The sequence below is a fragment of the Myotis myotis genome, unplaced genomic scaffold (assembly GCF_014108235.1).
Source record: "Myotis myotis isolate mMyoMyo1 unplaced genomic scaffold, mMyoMyo1.p scaffold_m19_p_11, whole genome shotgun sequence".
NCBI lineage: Eukaryota > Metazoa > Chordata > Mammalia > Chiroptera > Vespertilionidae > Myotis > Myotis myotis.
In genome coordinates this window covers 57,279,832-57,306,032 of record NW_023416315.1, presented here as the reverse complement: position 1 = coordinate 57,306,032, position 26,201 = coordinate 57,279,832, and the positions used below count along the sequence as shown (strand labels likewise).

Below are 26,201 nucleotides of genomic sequence, written 5' to 3'. Positions count from 1 at the left end.
GAGTTATTTTACTAATGTATGAATTTAAAAAGATGAAACACTGCATTAGAAAAAGACACACTATTTACAATTAGATTTAATTCAACAAACATCTACTGAACCTAACATAAGTTAGGAACTGTGCTACTTGCTTGGGATAAAATAGGCAGTTAATGGATTTGTTGTCTACCTACTTGGGAAGATACAAAGGAGCTTCAATGAAGGGAATGCTCAATGACTTAACTTGTTGAGTATTTTTTATTGCAATTTAGCTTTTCATGTATTTATATTTTGTGTTAATTAAATTGTAAAGGTCCTGGGGGGGGGGGAGTGGTCAGAGACTACATCTTCTACTTCTAAATAAAATCACATTTCACAATGCCAAATGTGGTACTTTGTTATTGTTGATTATGATAGCATATCATATAATGCTAAATTAAGGAATTAGCAGAATTCAACACGCTATTGATTTGGAGATGCTGGGTGTATGCGAGAGAATATGAATCCTCTCCAACTAGAGGCCCCAGACGTTGCAATACGACTAAAGAAAACACCACTTGAGGAGCTAGAAAAACTGGAAGTATGCGACCAGAAGATTGTGGGATTGCGGAGGATGGCTGGGCGCCTACCGCTAGAACGTGAGCCTGTTATTGCGCATGTACAGTCAGCCCTATAGTCCTCAGTCTGGCAGTATTTGGATGTGATTTCTGGCAGGAAATTATTTGAATTGAGGTTTGCTGTTCCCTTGAGGCAAGGAAGATCAGAATTAAAGGTTTCATTTGTTACCTTGGTTAGAAGTGGAGGAAAATGGGATAGTGATGAATAAGAAACTTTGGAGATAGTGAAGGGCAGTTTGTCCAGACTGTTGAGAACTCAGAATTAGAGTTTAATTGGGATAGAAATCCTGCTAATAGACCTGATGCCTGAAATCTGAGCACTCTACTTTTAGGTTTTCCAGTTCAAGTTTTTGGAGACTGCCTATTAAAACATTCCTGGTTGGAAAGTGTTTGTATAGAAGCCCATAAGTATTAAGTATTTGCTGTGTTTATCATGTTTAGCTCTCTGTAAGGAATATGGAATGTTAAATGCCTCATGTTCTCAAGAAGCTTGAATTTTAAAATAAAAAAAGAAAGATGAATATTAAAAATAAAAAAAGAAGAAGCTTGAGTTTTACAGGTGAAATCAGGCAGGCAGGCGAGCGGTTAGGGGCGATCAGGCGAGTGGTTAGGAGCCAGTGGTCCCAGATTGTGAGAGGGATGTCCGACTGCAGGTTTAGGACTTATTTCTAAGCACTCCTTTCATAAGTGTTACAAACAATCCCACTATCACCACACATACTTAATAAGTAACACATGAATTAAATAAAATTTGGAAAATAAAATGTTTCTTCTAATAAGGCCTACCACCCAAAATACAACCATTATTAATACCTTGTTGTACTTCTGGGTTTTTTTTTCTCCTTATGAAAGGCAGTTGCTTAAAAAAAGTTACAATGATACTATTAATTATTTAACACATGAGAGATCTTGCTGTTATTCTTGAAAGCTACAGAATATTTTGTCAAGTAGGTATGTCATAGTTTACTTAAAATTTCTCCTAATTCTGGACATGAAGATTAATACCAAATACCCTGTAACATTAAAGCTTTTATTTTATAGAACAAAACAATATCATATGTCATTGGTTCCAAAGCACATGTTTTCCTGTATTTTAATATCTCTGAAATTGAGTCACAAAAAAGAAAGAAAAGTCTTAACACTTTGCCTTGGTGAGAGAGAAAGGGAACTTATGGGCTGATTACGTGCTTTGTAAAAATACTAACAGTCATTGCCCATACCTGGCTTTGCTACAGAAACTAATATATAATGAATGGGTCAAGATGCTAGAGTGTGAAGTATGGAATTAGATTATGATGAATTTAGAGAACACAGAATAGTGAAATTCATTGAAAGTAAGACCAGACAATAAAGCCCATGATGATGTTATACACCCTTCTTCCTGCCATTCAGACCCTTTTCCTGCCAGTTTGTTAATGCCAAGATGGAAGTGAACTGATTCATCCAGACTCTGTCTCTGCTAACACCCTTTTCCTGTTCAGACTTTGGACAATCTTCTTTGCCTGCCATTCAGACTCTAAATTTTGCCAAAGATGTTCACCTCGAACTGATACAGCTTAATCTGATCTTGATGTTGCCTTCTGGATAGAGAACTGTGAGCTCTTTCTATATAAATTCATGTTATCCTGATATACACTGCTCTAGATCTTTTTGAAGACCTTGAAGTTTTAAAGAATTTTTCACTCACTAGTCATTTATTTGGTCAGTCATTCACTCAACATTTAAGAGCTCCCACTATGAGCTAGAAATTATTCTAAGTGGTAGAAACACAGAAGTGAACAAAAAAGACAAAGTTCATCAAGTCAAGTAACAACTCCATTCTGGACTATGCTCACTGTGGTTCCAAAGTTTCTTTTTTGGCAATAGGTTTGTGCTATGTCATACAAACATAAAATGAAACTTCATTCCTCCTCTACCTGCTTAATCTTTTAAAAAATACTCATACTCAAGCAAAAAAAAAAAAAAGGCCCAGACCACCTTCTTACAGATATACAAGAATAAACTAAAAATGGATTAAAGTCTTAACTGTTAGACTCAAAACCATAAAGCTCCTAGAAGAAAACATAGGTAGTAAAATCTCTGAGCAGTGATTAGAGCACTGGCCTGTACACCAAAGGGTCCAGGTTTGATTCCCTAGGTTGTGGGTTCAATCCACAGCCCTTGTCTGGATGTATCTCTCTCACATTGATAATTCTGTCTCTCTCCTTCCCTCCTTCCACTCTCTCTCTAAAAAAAGAAAAAATCAATGGAAAAAATATCCTCAGGTGAGGTTTAACAAAAACTCTGACATTTGTCTTAGCAATATTTTTTTCTGATATATCTCCTCGGGCAAGGAAAACAAAAGAAAAAATAAACCAACTAAAAACTAAATACATTGAACTAAAAATTTTTGCAGAGCAAAGGAAACAAAATTACAATCTACTGAATGGAAGAAGATAGTCACCAATAATACATCTCATAAGGAGTTAATATTCAAAATTTATAAAGAACTCAAATCACCCCATTAGTGACAGCCTGGATAGACCTACAGGGTATTATGCTCAGTGAAATAAGTCAATCAGAAAAAGACAAAAACCATCTGATTTCACTTACATGGAATCTAAAGAACAAGATAAACACATAAACAAAACTGAAGAAAACTCAGACACAGAGAACAGACTGATGGTTGCCAGATAGGAGGGAGGTTTGGAGACTGGTCATGAGGATGTAAAGGGAATATTGTCAATAATATTGTAACAACTATGTATGGTGCCACATGGGTACTGAAAATATTGGGGGGGTTGGGACACACTTTGTAAAGTATATGGTTACCTAACTACTATGTTGTATACCTGATCTAATACAAAATAATATAAAATGTAAACTGAAAATGAAAGGTAAAATATTTTTAAAAGGTACTCATCTACACTAATAAAAGACAAAGATGCTAATTGACCGCACCTTTGCTATGCCTTAAGCCACGCCCACCAGCCAATCAGAGCAACTATATGCAAATTAACCCAACCAAGATGGTGACCGGCAGCCACGGAGTTGGAGCAAGCAGGAGGCTTGGTTGCCCCAGTGATGGAGGAAGCCAAGCTTCCTGCCTGTGCTGAGCCGGCTGTGGCCTCTGCTCATAGCAACAAAGTTTAAATTACAGAAGACAAATAAATCCCAGATACCTGCTTCCAGCCAGCCTCTACTGGGAGCTTGGGTGGCTGGGGGTTGTGGCCAGCCTGCAAACAGCCATCAGCCCCTCACCCAGGCTGGCCACACCCTCATGGGGTGAGGGTCCCCACTGGGGGGCTTAGCCAGCCTGAAAACAGCCCTCAGCCCCTCACCCAGACTGGCCAGGCACCCCAGCCTGAAGGGGCTGTGGCCAGCCTGCAAACAGCCATCAGCCTCTCACCCTCATGGGGTGAGGGTCCCTGCTGGGGGGCTTGGCCAGCCTGCAAACAGCCATCAGCCCCTCACCCAGGCTGGCCAGGCACTCCTATATAATAAAAGGGTAATATGCAAATTGACCTTAACAGCAGAACAACCGGGAATGACTGGTCAACTATGACACACACTGACCACCAGGGGGCAGATGCTCAATGCAGGAGCTGCTCCCTGGTGGTCAGTGCACTCCCACAGAGGGAGCTCTGCTCAGCCAGACGGCTGCCAGTACAGCTTCTCCTGCCTCCTCAGCAGCGCTAAGGATGTCTGACTGCAGCTTAGGCCTGCTCCCCACTGGCAAGTGGACATCCCCCGAGGGCTCCCAGGCTGCCAAAGGGATGTCTGATTGCCAGCTTAGGCCCAATCCCTGAGGGATTGGGCCTAAGCCAGCAGGTGGTCATCCTCCGAGGGGTCCCAGACTGGGAGAGGGCACAGGCCGGGCTGAGGCCCCCGCCCCCCCCCAAGTACACAAATTTTTGTGCACCGGGCCTCTAGTGTTCATATAATGGAATCAAGAGTGGTTTTTGGAATCTAACAAATCTAAAGACAAATCCTGGCTTTGCCATTTACTAGCTTGGTTACCCTCAGCAAGTTACTTGAATTTCTTTATTTACATCATCTGCAGAAACAATCTTTCAAGATATCTTTTTTTAAAATCAAAATTTTATGACAATTCAATGAGCAAATGTAGACGAAGTACTCAGCAAATAATCTAACATTAAATGGTGACCATTAGAATATCATTATTGTTATGTTTATTTCATAACACAGAGCATGTATTAGATCTTTGGTTTGCTTTATCTGTATCACGACATTATTATTTGAATCACTATATATTTACTAGATCCAGTACTTCTTACAGGACTCTATTACACAACATTGGTTCCTTTGAATAATAAACATTCAGATGGGATAGCATTCTTTATATACTACTTCTAAATGAAATGGTCATCTGATTCCCGCAGAGAACTTTAAGCCATTCTTCCAGCAAAAAGAAACAATTCTCTTCCTTTGATCTCCAAGATATGTACAGGTTGCTGCAACTGAGTTCTAAGGCATAAGTACATACTGTACTGTCACAAGAAACCAGTGTCCTCAAAAGCTACTTAACAAAACAGGAGACTAAATTAGCATATGTATGACCATTTTGTACTGCAAGTAAATTAATACTGGATAACTGACAGAGTAGAATGCAGCAAAACTATTAAATTTAACAAACTCTATATAGTTGACTCAGTGTCCCCAATAATTCAGTTACAGCTAAGTATTACCTTTCACCACTTAAAATTCAGAATTCCTTAAGACTGCAGTGTTTAGGGCAACCAACTTGGTTCCCCTCCCTGCAGCACGGAGTTTTTCTGTAATAAAATTGCTTTCACTCAAAAAAAAAAAAAAAAGGGGGGGGGCAATGTTTCATATTTCTTAAAATAACAAATCCTTTTGAGAATCAAATGAATGCTATGGTCCTTCCTTTTCTATAATCCTCCCTCTGCCCTGCTCTCTACCCAGGCCCTAAAGGGTAAAAGTCCTTACCTTAGGATATAACTTTGCCAAAAGAATCATATTATTGCACTGGTGGCATGAGTGGGTAAAACAGTACCAGAATTCTAAATTACAACACAGTGATGGATTCTACTATGTTACTACTACTGAGGAGCAAAGTAAGCAAGAAAGGTGGTAATACTTTATCTGGAGCTTTATAATACAGAAAAAACAAACGGATGGCACAACATAAAAGGCAGAAGGTCTAAGAAGTATAAAATCCACTTGCTGTTACTCTGTTTTCTACAAAGTTAATATGAAAGGTCTGTCTTAATAAATGCATTCAACTCTCAGTTATAGATATGAATCTATTTCAAAGTAATGAGTGTAACAATCACTCATTTAATGAGTATGTACTTAATAAACATAATGTATGCTCATAAAACACTTAAAATGTGTTCTGAAGAATAGTTTCTTATTGTGGTTAAAATCCATATGGGCCCGGCAGTGTGCCTCAGTGGTTGAGGTTTGACCTATGATCCAGAAGGGCACATGCCCAGGTTCTGAGCTCGATCCCCAATAGGGGGAGTGCAGGAGGCAGCCATTCAGTGATTCTCTCTCATCACTGACGTTTCTATCTCTCTCTTCTTTTCCCTTCCTCCCTGAAATTAAACCCCCCCCCCCCCCCCAAAATCCATACTGGGCTGATCCCGACCAAAGTGATCACCTTAAACAAACGTCATGTCAGACATGTTCCCAATTGAGGGTTATTTTTTCACTAACAAAATTACTACAAGACACACATGAATGGTAGTGATGGATGAGACTCTAGCAAAAAGAAAAAAAAAATCACAGCAAAGCATATATATTAAGAATAAAAACTGCAAAATAAAACAAAATGCTGTGTTTTAAACACAATTATACATATAATTACGTATTTCTGTTTCTGGGATTCTTAACCTAGGACTACTCAAGGTCTAAAAATACATACACAAATAATAGGCTTATTTTCACTTACCAATATCACACAGAACTAACGGAAATCAAAGAAAAAAAATGTGAGCTAGGGAAAATTTAAAGAGCAAAAGTAATGCATACCTCTTTGTATTTTTAAGCAATAAAAAGTGTTAAGCATCTACTTTTCTTAAAAACAAAAAAGTTTTTAAATGGAAATCATAATAGTTAAGGCCCCAAATCTTGTGGTATATTTCCCCATCTATACATCTACATAGAACTTTAACTTAAGCTTCCCCTCCCTCCCAAAATAACTACTCTAGTGATTTAAATTAGTTCTATATAACTGTTTTACTTATTAAATGCATACTTTATTTTTCTTCTTTGAAAGTTTAAAAGCAATTAGTCTTAGACATTTTTTAACTGAAAATAGTGAAGTATTTGAATAATTTTTCTATTGATGGTATAAAGTTAAAATTTTTTAATTTAACCAAAAACATATATTTATATAAAGAAAAACTACTGAAATTAAGAAAATCCACTCAAAACACTGTAATAGAATTTCAATTTGGACAAAAGACTAATATGAACAAAAAGTAGCTTCATTTGTCAAGAAAATAATTCATGGCTCCACAGTTGAAATTTATTCCTAATATCTTATGTAGCCTGGGAAATATCTCAAGTTCTGATCCAACAGTTTACATTCCTAAAGGCTATATCTGTAAATAAACCCATGAGAGAGTAGGAATGGGAAAAGAGGAAGGGGGGAAGCAAAAGAGGAGAAGGAGAAAGGGAAAGAAAAATTCAACCCTCAAGTTTCTGATGTGATTTCTATGGCAATCTATTGAGTGGAAAATAACCTAAAGGTAAGTCAATTTTACTCCTTGAATCTGTTATTTTGCCCAAAAGTTTACAAGTTAAAAAAAAATTGTATTTAATCATTTTAGCTAGCATGTGTCTTGCTCCTCATCTGTGTTTACTAATATTTAAATAGAAGTATGGAGACCCTCTATTTCTAATCTTGGATCTTCTCAGTTCAGAAAACTTCTATTTCTATCTATCAGTTCAAACTTGTTATTCTTGACCTGGCCAGTGTGGCTCAGTTGATTGAGCACTGTCGTGTGCACCAAAAGGTTGCAATTTCGATTCCTGGTCAGGGCATGAACCCTGGTCAAGGTGCTGTGATGTTTCCCTCTCACATTGATGTTTCTTGATCTCTCCCCCTCTCCTCTCCCTTCCTCTCCCTAAAAAATAAAAATCAATAAAAACATTTCTTAAACAAATAAACTTGCATGTTCTTCCTTATCTTTTGCTAATTCAGTCTCTGCTTTATCTACTATAATACTTAATCTTCAATTTTTTTAAATCTCGGTATTTCATTTGTGGTTCTGAAACATTTCAATGCAAATGATTGAATATAACACAGTTCTGGAATGAGTCAGATAAAATCCTATCTTTCCATTCCTTGGCTGTAGGATCTCAAGCAAGATACTTAATTTCTATTTCCCAAACTATAAAATGGAGAGAAAGCCTACCTGGGTAGTTGTGAGAATTAAATTATATGCATATCTATATGTATATTAATTTATATGTAGGGCCATATCTGGCATAGAGTAAGTACTCAAAGAGTATTCAATGAGAAAACACTCAATTTTCATTACCTTTCATTTGGAATTTGGTATTTCATTTGGCATTGACTCTCCTATTAAAATTTCTGCCCGGCTGGTGTAGCTCAGTGGTTGAGCATCGACTTATGAACCTGGAGGTCATGGTTCGATTCCGGTTAGGGCACATGCCTGGGTTGTGAGATTGATCCCCACTAGGGGGCTTGCAGGAGGCAGCCAATTAATACTTCTCTCTCTCATCATTGATGTTTATCTCTCCATCTCCCTTCCTCTCTGAAATCAATAAAAATATATTAAAAATAAATAATATAAAATTTTCATCTGAATTTGATTTGGTATTGATGCTCCTTTATACTTTAACCATTTGTGACTTTTTCTTGGCTCTTACAAATAGTCTATTTTTTTTTAATTTAAATTTTTTGTTGTTTAAAGTAATACATATGTCTCCTTTTTCCCTCATTGACCTCTCCTTGGCAGCTCCCACCCCCCAGCACATGCCCTCACCCCGCTACTGTCTGTGTCCATGGGTTATGCTTATATGTATGCATACAAATCCTTTGGTTGATCTTACACTTCCCCTCTCTCACCCTCCCCAGCCTTCCCTCTGAGGTTTGACAGTCTGTTTGATGCTCTGGATCTATTTTTGTTCATCAGTTTATTTGTTCATTTAGTCTATTCTTTTTATATAGTTATATGTTTTCTTAACACAGCTGTATAGTTGCTTCTAAGTTTTAATCATGTTATCCATTAAATAGAGAAATGATTTATTCAGAAACCATACAACTATTTTATTTGTTTGCTCTATACATCCTTTAACTTAACCTACCGAAGAAAACTTATTCTCAGAAGAATTATTCATTATTGTATTTCCATGGCTACTGAATACAGTGGAAGGCACTGTAGGTGCTCAAATGATATTAGGTGAATGAATTATTAATGAACCAGTGAAAACCGTGCTAACTGACTTCTCTTTCACTTCTGGAGTTGGAAATCAAGCTGAGTTTCAGGACTGACACTAGGGCTGGGGAGAAAAAAATTCTGCAACAATTCCTAACTTCAAAATAATCTAGGCCTCTTCCCTAAATTTCAAATTTACTGAAGAGATTTTATGCTTTTCTTTTTCTTTCTTTCTTTCTTTTTTTTTAGAGATCTTCATTCAACCTCTCTCTTTCTCTTCCCTATCCATACATGGCTTTCTATGACAGATCAGTATATTTTAAACATAAAGGTTTCTGAATCAGTCTTTTGGAAATGCTGATCCCCAAAATAAGTCTTGTATTAGCTCATACAATTTAAATTATTTTTTATCTCAAGAACTCAAGGGGAAAAGAAATTAGATAACCCAGTTTTTGCAACTTCAATGTTATGCAGAAGTGAGCAAACAGAGGACCCACTGGCCCAATCCAACCTGACATCTGTTTTTGTAAATCAAGTGTTACTGAACACAGACATGCTCATTTGTTTACATAGCATCTATTTTCTAAGTTTGCAGCTAGAACGCTTTCAGTTGGATTGGGTTGATGATCACATGGTTAATCCTCACCTCTTGGTGAGGATATTTTCCCATTGATTTTTAGAGAGAGTGGAAGGGGGGTGGGGGGAGACACAGATAGAGAAACATCGATGTGAGAGAGAGATACATTGATTGGTTGCCCCCTGCATGCACCCTGATCATGGGACTAGGGTTGTGATTGAGCCTACAACCAAGAACCAAGGTATGTGCCTTTGACTGGAACAGAATCCACGACCCTCCAGTCCTAGGGCCGACACTCTATCCACTGAGCCAAACTGGCTACGGCTCCATATTCTTGTAAGTAATGTGGCATTGAGTAGCATTTTAAATAATTTATTCATTAATAACAATTAAAAGCACTGATGATTCTTATTCTTCACAAAGGAACAAGCATAAAGACTAACTTTACTTTCACTGAGACTATATGGTTTTAAAAATTATTAATTGAAATTCTAAAATGAGCTTTCAGCTTGGAGGCAGCTTAGATGCAACTTTCTTTGGTCATCCCGAATCCAGGTTCATCTGACACCAGCCACTTCCACCATGCCACAGAAGTTGGACCCCAAGAGATCAAAGTCATATACCTGAGGTGCACTGGCGGGTACCTCAGTCGGCCCTGGCCCTAGGGAGCCCTGGGTCTGTCTCCAAAAGAGGTTGGTGATGACACTGCCAAAGCAACCAGTGATTGTAAGGGTCTGATTATTAGAGTGAAACTAATCATTCAGAACATGCAGGTCCAGACTGAGGTAGTACCTTCTGTCTCTGCCCTGACCATCGAAGAACTGCCAAGAGACATAAAAGAAGCAAAACAAACCCAACATTAAGCACAGTGAAAATATAACTTTTGATGAGATGGTCAACACTGCTCAATAGATACAGCACACTGATGTTTAGCTAGAGAACTTTCTGGAACCATTAAAGAGATCCTGAGGATTGCTCTCGGTGGACTGCAATGCTGATGGCCACCACCCTCACCCCTCACCATATCATAGATGACATCAATAGTGGTGCAGTGAAATGCCCAGCTAGTTCGTAACTACAAAGGAAAATATTTCAATTAAAGATCATTTGACAACTGAAAAAAAAAAAAGAAGAAAAAAAAAGAAATTCTAAAATGTTGGCCATGAGAATTACAACTGAAAGCTGGTGTTAATATTTATACAACTGTTGTTAAAACTGTATTCTACAACTATTGTAACAATGTGGAAAAGTTGGATAAAGTTCAATGGCACATCATTTATACTAAGAACATTTGTTACAACAAAGAGGTATATGGTAAAACAACATTGAAAACAACAAAAGAAGGGTTAATTTCTATAACTACCAATTCAACCTAAATTTAACTAAACTATATGGCAGATAAGAGACAATGTGATAAATATTGGGAATACAAAACTAATTTATATCTTCAAAAAGCTCATAGGGGAGATAGGTAAAAATTAGTATGGGCCCTGGCCAGTTTGTCTCAGGGGATAGAGCATCAGCCTGCAGACTGAAGGGTCCCAGGTTTGATTCTGGTCAAGGGCACATGCCAGGGTTGTGGGCTCGATCCCCAGTGTGGGGAGTGCAGGAGGCAGCCAATCAATGATTCTCTCTCATTGATGTTTCTCTCTCTCTCTCTCTCTCCCCCCCTCTCCCTTCCTCTCTGAAATCAATAAAAATATTTTTTAAAAATTAATACGGGGTTCTTAAGTATAAGAACAGTAACCAATTCATATTGATGAACAGAAATGTAATATCCCTCCGCCCCCCCCAATGTTAAAGGTAGCTCTCTAAATTGCTGGGAAGGTTGAAGAACTAGGCTCAGTAAATGAGTAAGACCAAGGAAGTTTAAAAGAAAGAAAATCAAAATCTGTCACAAGAATGACGCGGGCACAGAAGCGATGCTACAATGGGCACCCCACTACTTCTGCTTTTGGAAATGATGTTTTATTGCACCCACTACAGCCTTTACTGTGTTTGAGTCTTTGTATTAGCTCCAGATAAAAGCACCCAATTAGCTATGTGTGGGTTACGGGCCCATTTCCTAAGTGTAGGCAGGAGAAAGCCATTTATTTGCCTTTTTTGGCTTTGCCATGGTAGGAGCCAGGCCTTGCACTTCACCAAGATCCATTCATGAATTTGAGGAGTTCCCTATTTACCAGGGAGCTCCTCAAATTCAGGGAGGGATTTCAAATGCTGGGAAACGCCCACTTCCCAAAAGACAGATGTCCCACCACAAACACTATCTTAAGCCAAGATATGTTGGAATATTATGGGGAGAGAGTCTCTGAGTTGTCAGAGACTACTGAAAGGCACTGTTCTCATATTTAAATGGAAACAAGTGATCCACATCTGTACATGCACTTAAAAACAAACAAACAAAAAACAGCCATGAAGAACAAAAGACATATGCCCTGGTTGGTATGGCTCAGCTGACTGGGCATCATCCCGTGCACTGAAAGGTTGCTGGTTCGATTCCTGGTCAGGGCATACACTCGTAAGAGCTGTGCAGGAGGCAGCTGATCAATGTTTCTTTCTCACATCAGTATTTTTTTTCTCTCTCTCCCTCTCCTTTGCTCTCTCTCTAAAAATCAATTACAAGTCGTAAAAACACACACAAAAATACATATTCCACAGATTTGAGTTTCTTAAGCCACTGTTTTTCAAATTCAAGTCTAGTGACTTGCCAGGAAAGTCTGGAGCCCATAGTTCTCAAGTTTAAGTAACTCTACACTAGAACATAAAAACAACAGGAAAGCTTTACATTAGATACCACGCTGGCATAAATGAGGGATTCACTGCACAGTCAGGATATGCCATGCAGAACAAAATCTTTAAAAATAAGCAGGATTTTACCAAGCAGATAGGAGTGGGGCAAAAAAAAGAATATTCCAATAGAGGCAATAGCTAGTATAACATATTTCATAAGAAAAAAACATATTGTGATGTGAAAAGCATCTGTTCAGGTTCATGAAAACTGAATTAAAGTCCTAGTCCCAATTAGCAGTATGATCCTGGTCAAGGCTTTAACATCTAATTTTTCCTTATTTACAATATATGGCAGTTGAATTAGATGATCTTTTAAGCAGTTCTGCTTCTAAACAAATTTATGATTACTATATATCAGTAACTGGCTATTATTTATTAGCATTCACTACATGTGAGGGAAAATGGTACAGTTTATTATTATTACCTTCATTTTTTCCAACTGAAGAAACTCAAGTTCTGAGCAGTTAACTAGCTCAACTCAAAGTGATACACTTATTAAGAGAGCCAAAGCTGGAGGATTTAATTCCAAAGCCAATACATTTAAGCTCTACACTATGGTTTCACCAATAATGCACTTTTAAATTCTTAAAGGACAGTGTTGTTAGCTTCAATTATACTATGGGTAAAGTTTATTATCTACTAGGGGTCCAGGCGCAAAATCGCGCGAGACCGCAGACCTGCTGCGCCGGCGGGCGGAACCCCAGAGTACAGGGCGCCGCGTCGCTGTGGGAGCAGGACCCCAGACCTTTCGTGCCACAAGACCCATCAATGCACCTCTGGGTGGTCATTACGGCGTTAGGGCCACAGGCCTTTTATTATTGAGATAACCCCCTTTTTTTGGCTAATTTTTCAAATAACCAAGAGTTTTGACCTAAGTATTAAAATGTTCATTATTTTATACTAGAGGCCTGGTGCACAAAAATTCGTAAACTCAGGGGTGGGGGGTTCCTCAGCCTGACCTGTGCCCTCTCAGTCTGGGAGCCTTCATGGGATGTCCGAATGATGGCTTAGGCGCGAGACCAGGCAGGCTATCAGGGGATAGGGGTGGTGCTGCAGGCCTCCCTCTGCAGGAGGTGGCCGGGCCAATCAAGAGAAGGCGCCACCCCCATCACCCCTCCCTCTGCCCACTGGCACATGCCTTGGCTGGCCTGACACCGCCTGCTCGCTGGCCCCACCCCCCACCAACTGGTCATTCCTCTGTTCAGTCAATTTGCATATTATGCCTTTATTATTTAGAATAATCAAACAGAAATCTTTCCACACATGTATCTGACTTTTTAAATGACAGAAAAGTAGAGCAAATAAACTTTTCATGAAGCTTGAGGTTGCATTTATACGTATTAATTATTGTATAAGCTCCTGGAACTTTAAGGTCACATGACTTTTTGCCCCTTCATTTTCTTATGTTTTGATTTCTTCTCTCATGATTTCAGGAATCACAGTTCCTCTCCACTTTGGTAATGTTTTGTGGACTTAAAAAAACAAATCAAGTTTCTTAGCTAATCATAACTATTTATATATATAGCTGACCCTTGAAAAACACAGGTTTAAACAAAGCAGGTTCACTCTTACACAAATTTTTAAAATAAATGTATAATCAGCCCTCCATCTCCCTGGATTTTGCACCTGCGGATTCCACCAACTGTGGATTGAAAACATTGTTTTTGATCTAAGGTTGGGAATCCACTGATGCGGAGGGCCAACTATATGCACTGTTTTGCGTGATTTTATATAACGCATCTGAAGATTTTGGTATCTGGAACCAATCCCTATAGACCAGGGGTGGGCAAACTTTTTGACTCGAGGGCTACAATGAGTTCTTAAACTGGACCAGAGGGCCGGAACAAAAGCATGGATGGAGTGTTTGTGTGAACTAATATAAATTCAAAGTAAACATCATTACATAAAAGGGTGCGGTCTTTTTTTTTTTTTTTTAGTTTTATTCATTTCAAACGGGCCGTATCCGGCCCGAGGGCCGTAGTTTGCCCACGGCTGCTATAGACACTGAGAGACAACTATAGTTAAGTTTTAGGAGAATAAAAGGTTATACATGAATTTTCAACTGTGTGGGGGTTGGAGACCCTAAACTTCACGTTGTTAAAGGACCAACTAAAGTAAAGACACAGTTGCAAAAAAATTTACTTTTGGCAGTTATTTCTCATTACAAGGAGGCCTTTGATGTAATACCATAAAATAACTTTTAATTATCTAAACATTTTTAAGATCTGACCATTTCTGTTTCAAATATTTTTATGTATATAAAATATTCCCACACTACACCATATCTTCCTATCCTAAGATACTTCATAGAGAATTACAAGCTAATATATTATGTTCTTCAGATCACATGATGCTAACATTCAAGAAAAAAAGTTTTATGCTTATGAAGATATATGAGTTAAATGTGAGGTAGGTCCAAACAATCCTCATACTTTTCCTGAGACAAGAGAAAAAAGGGAAAAAATTTAGAGGACCCACCTGCAAAAATTCTAGAGAGAATATAAAAGAAATAGTGGCTCTATCCCATATTAAAACATATAAAGTTAAAATCATTAAAACAGTTTAATATGGATATAAAATAAGAAATCCAAGCACATAATAGAATTCTATTCATGATAAAGATAACAGTTCAGATTAGCAGAAATCATCTATATATATATATAAAAGCCTAAGCAACCAAACAACTGAACAACCAGCTGCTATGATGTGCACTGACCACCAGGGGGCAGATGCTCAATGCAGGAGCTGCCCCCTGGTGGTCAGTGTGCTCCCATAGCCAACATCCTGTGGCCCCTCCCCCTGGCCAGCTGGCCCAATGGCCCTGATCAGCCCCAATAGCCGGCCAGGCAGAGGGACCCACCCCTGCATGAATTCATGCACTGGGCCTCTAGTATATAATAAAGAGCTAATATGCAAATGGTCATCACGCCAGGGCAGGGGACCTGAGGTGGTGCCCCCCCGCCCCCGACACAGCGCCGGAGCCAAGAGACGTGAGGCTGTGTCCCCCGCCTGGCAGGGCTTAATGGGGGTGGTGCCGGCCGGGTCTTGGTGTTGCCCAATGTGGGTGGGACCGGCCAGACACTTCTATGATAGAGAAAGGGCAAATAGCAATATTAAAATATTTACTCTAATTAGTTATCTTTTAATATGCATGAATTTCGTGCACTGGGCCACTAGTTATACAATAAATGGTGTGAAAACTGTTAAAAATACACAAATTATATTACTATTTCACGCCTTACTTAAAAATAAATAACACAAGTATCAAATGTCTAAAATACAAAAAATGGAAAAAAACCACCAGAAGTTCTATAAGACCAAATTTTTTTTTTTTGTAATCTTATAGAGAAAAACAGGTTTATGTAAACAGGACACAAAAATCCAGGTCACAAAAGGGGGAAAACATGATATATTTAACCACATTAAAGGTAAAGTCTGTTGTAGAACAACTATGACAAAACAGATGAAGTCAAGACACAAATAGAAAAATATTTGCTAAGTATATGATAAAAAAACGAGTTCCCTTAATTTGTAAATAACCCATACAAATCAATAAAAAGCAACAACCAATTTCCTAGTAGAAAGATAAACAAAATATATAAACAAGAAATTGGGGGAAAGACTACAAATGCTTATGAAGTTTTTAATAAGATATCAATTTCCTTATTAAAGAAATTCAAATTGAAGCAAAACATCATTTTCCACCTATTCAAATGGCAAGAACTAAAGAATGTAATGATGCCTAGTGCTGTCAATGTTTGAGGGAATGCTCAGTCTCATGCACTGCTCATATGTGCCCAAGTTGATAAAACTCATCAGGAGGGTAATACAGATAAAGTCTCAAAGTTGTCAAGGAATATATATATATATACACAAAGGTAGTAACTATAACACAATTTAATTACAAAAATAAGCTAGAAACGAAATGTTTATCATAGAGCACTAGTTAAATAAATTATCCATAAAATGGAATGCCATGTACCATTAAAAAGGAGGGGGCAGCCTGGCCAGTGTGGCTCAGTGGTTGAGGGTCAACCTATGAACCGGGAGGTCACAGTTCCATTCCTGGTCAGGACACATGCCTGGGTTTCAAGCTCATTCCCCAGTGGGGAGTGGAGGGTAGGGGGTGAGTGGGAGGGGAAGTGCAGGAGGCAACCAATCAATGATACTCTCTTATCATTGACCATAGGCCTGGTGCACGGATTCGTGCACCGGTGGGGGTCTCTTGGCCTAGCCTGTGGGGATCAGGCCGAAACCGGCTCTCCAACATCCTCCAAGGGGTCCCAGACTACGAGAGGATGGTTCTTGGGTGACACACCCCAAAATCGAGCTCCCTCCTCTCTGGTTCCAAGTGCGTCACCCGAGAACCGCAGCTTCCAAGTCACCGCAGCTCGGCAGCTCCTGATTGTCTGCCCCCTGGTGGTCAGTGTGGGTCATAGCTACAGGTTGGCCAGTCGCTTAGGATTTTCTATATATCGATGTTTTATATCTCTCTCTTCCTCTCTGAAATCAATAAAAATATATTTTAATAAATAAATAATAGATAGGAGGTGGCAGATAAATAAATTTCACTGTGCAACCTAAGATGTATTATTAAGGCATTTAAAAAAGCAAAGTGCAGAAATATGCACAGATTTTTTTTAAATAGACTAAAGAATAAGTGAATTTTCTATCTCTTCCTGAAATTAGTTTTGTGAACCTGTTAAGAATGGCTCCTTTATTCACAGGGACTGGGCAATAGAATCATAGGTGTTGCATTTTTTAATCTGTATCTAAATTAATTTAATTTCATCCTTTAAAATTACTAGGAATTAACTAAATAGTAGAATCATGGGCCAATTTTTATCTTCTTTTACGTGTCTTAAAAATACCTACAAGTTTTATATTTTAAAGAAAGATACCACCTGGGTAAGGGGAATGGGCAATGGAACACTAGTTTCACTTTATTCAATTTAGCTTTATCTTTTAGGCAATAAGCATATATTATATTTATAATATAAATCAGCTTTATTACACCTCTGTCTGTACTAGTGTAAGGATAATGTTTAAAAATCTCAAAGGAAAATAAAAATCTCAAAGAAAAACACTATAAACAGCCTATGACATCTGAGTGAACATTTGCCTTCCAATATAAAAAAAAAAAGCCTTTCTTTTATATTCAAAGAAAAAAAGAGTAAAAAACTAATAGAAGGAAAGTATCTATATTAACCTTTCTATATCTATTGAGGGCATCTATATCTTATACAAGCTGATATATTTGTTGACTGGGTCACCAGCCCTGCTATAGAAACTGATAATTTTTTTTTAAAAAAAGGAAATTTCATAAAACTAATAATTGCAAATTAGATTGAATCAGGGCCCCTTTTAAATTGCCTATTTTATTACGAAATGAAAAGTGATGCCAGTAAGTCTTGCAATTTCTAAAGATTAGAGTTGACACTTTATTCTGGTTCAAGAGAGCCTACCTTTCACAGGGTGCACCCTTGTTGCTTTTCAAACCTATTGGAGTGTCAAGGGCAGATGTAATTAGAATGGGGGCTGGAGAGGGAAAGGAAACCACAGAGAAAGGGAAGTTAAGAGACCTGATGTATAGTATTTCACAGCAAGTGAAATAGAAGCACATTATAAACAAGAGTACATATATCAGACCTAATGGAGATTATCTGGGATTACTTATCAATACACTCATAAGCACTCACCTATAAGTGAGCTAGAGCCTCAAAATTTTCCACAAAGCTCACCTCTAAGTAGTCTCAATCGATAATTACCATCCTGCATGATTACTTTTTAACACGTACTCAATTATATAGCAATCCCTGAGTTACCTAGCATTATTGAGAAATGAAGATCAGTGGTTTGAAGTGTAATAGCAAGAAGCTTTGAAGTCAGAGAAACTGAGTTAAAATCTCTGCTTCACTACTCAAGAGCTTTATGACCTCAGGCAAGTTATTTAATCTTTGTCTTAGTCTCTTCGTCTCTAAAATGGGATCATGCTTATGGGCTGATGTGATAGATGATATTATACCTGTGCATACTATCACAGGGCTCAAATCGATAAAATTTTAAGACGATACTTTTTTCAAAGAGTGCTATTTATTTAATTTAAAGCATTCCGAACAGGTCACAATACTACTGTACTACTTATTTCTTCCTAAGGCAAATAGACACAATTTTGACTTTTTCTGTACTGTATAGAATCACAATTGCAAACTATAACCCAAAATTATGAGTGACTATAAATACAAAAAAGTTTCCATAAGCTATAAAATAATCTCTTTCTAGACACATCTTGAGCAAAGACAGCCTCTGATGAGATTTAAAGTTTACAGAGCTGTTGTCTCTATGCTAATTATTTTCAAATAGTTGCATTAAAAAGTGTTTGATTATGACCATTTTTCTACTTTTCATTCATAGTCAGAGATAACTTGCCTGCCTCTTGTAAGCTCTTCTCATTTTTTTAATGCTGATTCTAACCTTCCATGAGCTAAGAAACCAGATAACCATTTCAAGGTAGACTGATAATGGTAAAAAATATATGGGCTGTAAATTCAGACTGCTCAGGGTTTAAATCCCTGTTGTGCTACTTAGTTAGTGACCTTGTTAAATTACTTAATTTCTCTAAATTCAATCCTTAAATCTCTTCATCCTTAAAATGGGAATACTATTACCTATATTGAAATGCTGTGGTAATAGGCAAATGAAAACTTAGGTAAAAATCTCGGAGAGCACTTTATAGTACCTGGCACATAAGTCATCCTGTTAATGGTAATTATCATTATATAACTAATGAAGTATGTTGTAACTGTAGCTAAGTGATGAATAAAAAGAATTTATTTGGAACATATGCTTTTAATGTGTGAAATTCCTTGGCACTATACTGGGGATACAGACATGAAAAAGAATGTAACATCTACCCTCCAGAAGCTCGAGCCTAACTGAAAACAGACATGCAAACAAAATCATAGCAATTTGCTAAGTGAAACACTAAAAGAAGTAGCACACCATTAGAAGTCCAAATGTTTTCTGGAAGAGGTGATACTTAGCTAAGAGGATAAACAGAAGCTCACCAGGTTGGGGGTTATGGACTGAGGTGAGCCAGCTTGGTCAAGGAGGATGACTGCACATATAAAGACATACAAGAAACACCATGGCAGAGTCTGAAGGAGAGTTTACAGAGGCAGGAACAGGCCAGGTTGGAACAGCCAAACTAAGGAGGAGTTGACCATTAAAAAAAGGGGGGAGGGGGGCGGGGTTCACAAAATAATTTTAAGGGAGTGAAGGAGATTGGCTGAAAAGATAACATGCCCAGATTTACACTGTAGAGAGATTGTTCCAGCTAAAATGTGAGAATTGACCAGGGAGGGGAAAATTAGTCAAGGAAAATACAGTCCAGGCAGGAAAGAGACAACAACTAATGTAAAATAATAGCAATAAGGATGGGGAATAAGGAGTGAATGAGAAAGACTAAGAAGATAGTCTTGATAACACTCAGAAATTTTGGAAAATACCCCCCAATTTCTAGTTTGGGCAAATGGTTGGGTCATGATGGCATTAGTCAAAATGGAGCCCACAGAAATAATTTTTGAAAAGAAAATGAACCCTCAATTTGGAATTTATCGAAAAGAACTATCCATTCTGGAGCTCAGGTTAAGAGCTGAATTAATTCCAATGGGAGAAATTAATATAAGGGCAGAAATGGAAGATGAAGGCAAAAATGTCACTCAGAGGAAGCATATAAATTGAAAATAGGGCTATGAATAATATCTATTATTGCTGACTTTCACTCCTCTTCCAATTGGATAAACTAAATTTTGTGTTGATGTTATTTATTACTCGCATACTACTTTAAAAGTATGATAGCTTTTCCATATAGTCTGCTGAATAAAGATGCTTAAGTTTGCCAAGCACTGTGTCTAACTTCTTTCCCATCAAAGTCCCTCGGACCAATAAGTTAACTAAATATGATCTCTGGGTCAGTCAAAAAGCCAAAATGTTTCAGGTACTGTTTTAATGTTACCGATGAACATTTAATAGGAAGTAATCAACATTTGTCTTTCTATGCTGTTTTCCTTTTTCCATTTAGAACTATACAATTTTCAATGGTTTGGGAATTCTGAACCGATTTATCAGAGTTCAGGAACTCACCCCAAACCAACAACTTATGCCTATCCATACTTTACATTTCTGTATAGAAGTCAGAAGCAGGTAGAAAAATACAATTATTGATTTTTTAAAAGTATTAGTTTTAAAAAGGGGGCCTATTAAAATATTTCACTTAATAATGAGAGAGCTTCACAAGAGAACAGAGGAGAGTATTTTAAAGGCTCTTAACCCCTTAGGAGGAAAACTAGACAAGTTCAACTTTTTAAAACAGAATTCCTTTGCATAGAACTCCGATAAATGCACACTACATAAACTCAGAAGATGGTAACAAGTGTTCGTTAATTGGTAGATAAAAAGGGTCAGTCGATGAAAAGCAGGGAAGATGGCTCTGAGCAGGAGAAACCATGTTCGAAGGCAGGGGTGGGGAACGTCCAGCCCCAGGGCTGTATAAGGCCCGGGAAATCATTTGGTCTGGTCCAGCCAAGGCATTATGGTAACGTGAGTTAATGAAATGTTTGACCAAATATAGCAGGCTAATTATTAGGTTGATAATTTTGTATGGTCCACGAATGATTTTATGAATATCCAAATGGACTTTCGAGGAAAAAAGGTTCCCCACCCCTGCTCTAAGGACTTGAGAGTGAATAGGTATGGAAAGGGAGCTCAGTCAGTAAAAACTGAAGAGCTAGGTTTTGGTTGGTTGTTTTTTTTGTTATGTTTCATAAACAAAGCAAGAAATATTTTAAGAGACTCAAGTTACTCAATAAAAACTAAGAAAGGATGCCTGGCTGGTATGGCTCAGTGGTTGAGCACCAACCATGAACCAGATCAGGAAATCACTTCAGGTCAAGGCATATGCCTGGGTTATGATGTCAGTCCCCAGTAGGCGGTGTGCAGGAGGCAGCTGATCAATGATTCTCCCTCATCATTGATGTTTCTATCTTTCTCTCCTTCTCTCTGAAATCAATAAAACCATATTGGGAAAAAAACTAAGAAAGGAAAAAACTCAATAATCTGTTTATAGGATTACACTATAGTCCAACCTTTTTGGATAACAAGTTCTTTGGATTAAAAGTAAAACTTCCTTTTACTTTTCTTTGAATGTCTATCCTCCTTTTCATGCAAGTCTTTTTTGTGAACGAAAGTAGGCAGTAAGGTAGCATTAGGAAAAAGCCCAAATCAAACTGAACATAATGACCTAACTTAAAAAACCGAAAATAAGTGAATCCCTTGTTATTGGCACACATTTTTTTTTGGTAAGTGTGTTTGTGTGATTGACAACTCTATGTACAATTTATCTGCCTGGACATGGGCCTTGGGAATGTCCTTCTAGGAACCTTGGTATCAGAAGCTTTGCAAATACACTTTAGATTGTGAGAGGATGCATGGAGCAGTTAAAGAGGCTACGTTTTGGAGTCAGCAGTTCTTGCTTCATCATTATTTTAATTTCTGTAACTTTGAATTTATTTTTCTTAAGTGCCCTGCATCTCAGGAATCTTATCTGTAAAATGGAACTAATGAAAGGACTTACTTCACAAGGTTGACAAGGACGGTAACATAAACAAAGTGTCAGGAAGACGCTACATAAATTGTGTCATGTTTTGTAACGGTAAGCTCAGTACTTACCAACTTTTCATATTTCAAGGTTCCACAACAACAACACAAAAACAAAAGCCCACTCACTTCCAGAGGACGGCAGTATCCACCCCTGGAAAGTGCACCGCAGAGGGAGGTGTTCCAAGCAATCTCCCCCCTTTAATTTTACATGGAAACACCCGGTAAGCCTGAGAAGGCGGTGGACAGTGTCCTAAAAACCCACTGCAAACAACAGCTAAGCTGCGTGCACACAGGCCAAGGTGGAGTGGGGAGGAGGGTAAACACTATCCGTAGTCTACCCTGCACAATCCTACAAGTTGGAGAGCAAACCCCGCTCCCACCTGCTTGCTTCCGAGCAGGTCTCCGAAGCAAAAGCACAGCAAGCACCACGTGAGTGAGTGAGTGAGTGAGTGAGTGAGTGGTCAGGCCCTCTGAGGAACTAACATCAGCTCTGGGTTCTCACGCTTTCCGGGGAGCAAGATGCCCCCCGCGGTTTAGTAATAAAATGAGACTTTTCCTTTCGGGAGATGTCTTCTCAAACGACCACCCTACCAGAATCACATGCGTAAGCTCTCCCATAATTAAAAGGCACACTTTCAGGGTCCCAGGGCAGGCCCGCGTAGCATGTTACCATCCACCACAACGCGGACTCTGTTCTGCGTCTTGAGTTTAGTTTGGGGATTAACGGTCTTCAGCGTGACCTCACCCTCGGCCACACCTGTGATGAAAACTGCATGACTGCTGGTCACACGTGTCAGCATTTCAGACGGAGCCACGAAGGGGGAACAAAGTTAACGTGCTGGTCTGAAAACTACTCAGGTATCTTAAACACGGCCGAAAGCCTTCCCACTTGAAGCAAATTAGGCATCTGCTGTAGAGGGGGGAGAGGAAAAGGCCACACCCAGAGCTCAGCCTCCATGGTGACGCGACACCAAGTTTCCTAAGTTTAACCATTGCTATTTCTGGTACCCTGTGTGTGTGTGTGTGTGTGTGTGTGTGTGTGGTTTTTTTTTTCACGGTCACTTAAGACGTTAAATTCATTAACGGCCCACGGTTAAAGAAGGGGGAAAATAAAGTCCTTCTGATCCAGCCGTGGGCAAACTACGGCCCGTTTGAAATGAATAAAACTATTGAAAAAAAAGACCGTACCCTTTTATGTAATGATGTTTACTTTGAATTTATATTAGTTCACACAAACACTCCATCCATGCTTTTGGTCCGGCCCTCCGGTCCAGTTTAAGAACCCACTGTGGCCCTCGAGTCAAAAAGTTTGCCCACCCTAATCACTTAGTCACTTCATTCAGCCAAGGGCAGGTTCAAGATGGAGAACTACTTCATTCAAAGAAAGATTTCAGTAACTCCGGCTGGGAGGAGGGCCAGACGCCAATGGTCCGTGCTCGGCATGGAGGCTGAGCGCCGAGTACCACGCCTCCCCTCCCCCAGGGCCAGGCGAGCCCCGGGCGCCCCGCGGCCCCCGCAGCTCCCCGGCCCGGAACGCCCCGGCGATCCCGACCCTCCTTTCAGCCACGACGCTGCCCGCCGGCCTCTCCCCGGCGCCACCTCCATCCCGGCCGCCTCTCCCCCCCACCTCCCCACCCCCGCCAGCCCCGCTCCCGGCGGCCTCCTCAGCCTCCGCTCCATCCCACCCCCGCCACCCGGCGCCCGCTCACCTTGGCCACATAGTCCTTCACCTCATCCAGGTCTCCGTTCTTCAGGGCCCACATGAACTCCTTGTCGCACATCACTGCAGCGGGGCGGGCCGCCGGGCCGGGCAGAAGGCGAGGAGGCGGCGGCAGAGCGAGCGGGTACTGCCGGGCGAGAGGGAGACGGGCCGCGCCGCGCGGAGAGAAGAGCAGGCGGGGGAGGCTGCCGGGCGGGCGAGGCAGTTGGCCCGAGCGACAGTTGGGGCGGGAGAAAGTTCTTTTGCAGCCACAGGGCCCAACAGAGCAGGTTCCGCCTGGCCGAGGAGCAGCCGGGGCGCTTACACTTCCGGTTCACTCCCAACTAGGGCCCTCCCACAACTTCCTCTTCCTTTTTCCCTCCTAGCGCTTTGGGACCCCGCCCCAGGGCCGCGGCGGAGCCACCTGTGTGCGCAGGCGCGGTGTCTAGGCCCGCAGCCGGGAGCGGGAGGTGGGGGGAGCAGGAGGGGAGGGGAGGCGGGGAGAGGAAGAGAGGGGTGAAGGGAGGCGGGGGCGGGTCAGGAGGCCAGGCATCAGAGGACAGGAATCCAGAGTGAGAGTGAAGGGAGAGTTAAGAGTGTTTCTGATGGGATCAGGACGTTCCTGCACAGCATAAATGAGAAAAAGTAAAAACAACAGAAAAACTTGGAAGGCATCTTGCTCACCTGAAAGTCTCCAGTAGAACTGTTTAATTCTCTCTCCTCTTTCTTTTCTTTCTCTCCCTCTCTTCTGGGCTGCCAGCATCTCTTGGGCTCCTAAGACTGCTTGGATATAGTAAAAAAGAGAGAGAGAGAGAGAGAGAGAGAGAGGAAATAAACTAATTCCTGTGCTCAAGGAACTCTTTAATACTTACTGTGTATTTAGCATGTCAATACTATGTATAATTTCTGTGGAGGGAAAAACTTTAGTGTGTGTTGGAGGAAAACTTTGTTCATCTCCCTGACAGCAGTTATGTCAATGACTAGGACTTCAGTTTGGTGCCATAGGACACAGCAAACCTAACTGTCCTGTACAATTGCATTTTTAATATTTTATGCTCATTTGTTTTTAAGGATTTGAAGCTTCAAGACTGGTCTAGTGAAGCCAGTCTATTCTTCCTAGAATTTGTCTCTAGTACCTCAAGGCACAGAAACCAGGGGAATTATGCTTCAAACATAATGATCCAGATATACACATATGACCATACAGCAGCGGTTCTCAACCTGTGGGTCGCGACCCTTTCACAGAGGTCGCCTAAGACCATCAGAAAACACATATATAATTACATATTGTTTTTGTGATTAATCACTATGCTTTAATTATGTTCAATTTGTAACAATGAAAATACATCTTGCATATCAGATATTTACATTACGATTCATAACAGTAGCAAAATTACAGTTATGAAGTAGCAACGAAAATAATTTTATGGTTGGGGGTCACCACAACATGAGGAACTGTATTAAAGGGTCACAGCATTAGGAAGGTTGAGAACCACTGCCATAGAGAGATCCAATAAAAACTCTTATTGGAATGATTATTCACATATAAAGTCTACTATTTATTAAACCAAACTACGTTACCATGCTTATTGCCATATAGTATAAGGGTTCAGAACAGACTCTGGAACCAGATTGCTTAGTTTTGAATAGAGGACCCAACCCTTACTAATTTTGTGTCACCTTTGGCAAACTGACTTACTTCACAATACTCATAAGGATGTTCAGTTTTCCATAGAAAATGAGGGTAACAATAGTGTTCAATAAATGTAATTTTGGGGCTATCATTTAGAAATAGCAAATAGAGGTAGTTTGAAATCAAAAGAAAAAATCTTCAAACATTTAACAATACCATTGTTATTCTGTTCATTTTACTTTGTGACCTTTAGAAATACAACCTTATACCTAACAATGATGGAAACAAATCTCAAAGAGGAATATGTTAGGCAAATCCCCAAGTCTCCATCTCTTCTCTACCTCCCACTCTGACCTGTGTGATCTTTGAGTTACCGTATTTTTCCATGTATAAGACGCTCTTATTTTTCCCCTAAAATTGTTAGACTAAAAATCGAGGGGCATCTTACACACTGAAGTCAGCCGAGGAGGGAGCCACGAAGGTGCTAGCTGCCCATACCTTGTCAAATAGGCTTCCTCCAAACACGAGCCTTATTGTTATTGACATCAGCTAATGCCGTAATTGGAGGTGGAGGTGGAGAGTGCGCAGATGCAACAGGGACCTGAGCGTTCTGAGCCCATAAAGATGTCAAAAAATAAAAAGATAAATACCAGTAAGAGATTGTCTTACTCTGAAAAATCAAACTGAATGTAATCAGCTATGCAGAAGAGCATGGAAATAGAGCTGCAGAGAGACAATTTGGACCTCCTTCCACAGAGTGTGTCATCAGACAGTGGAGAAAACAGGAAGAACAACTTCTTAAGATGCCAAAAAAAGAAGGCCTTAAGAGGAAAACCAGCAAAAGGGGCAAACTTGGTGCAGAGGCTGAAGA

The 26,201-nt window shown here is 39.6% G+C and overlaps 1 protein-coding gene across 1 annotated transcript in view; it reads right to left on the bottom strand.

Moving 5' to 3' along the window:
* MTPN (myotrophin) overlaps positions 1-24,038 on the bottom strand; it is a 52,401-nt gene extending 28,363 nt beyond the window's left edge. Inside the window, exon 1 of the mRNA XM_036328576.1 lies at positions 23,708-24,038. Within this exon, the coding sequence (XP_036184469.1) occupies positions 23,708-23,779 (72 nt within the window). The 5' untranslated portion in view covers positions 23,780-24,038. The remainder of the gene's footprint in view (positions 1-23,707) is intronic.
* Positions 24,039-26,201: the final 2,163 nt, after the last annotated feature.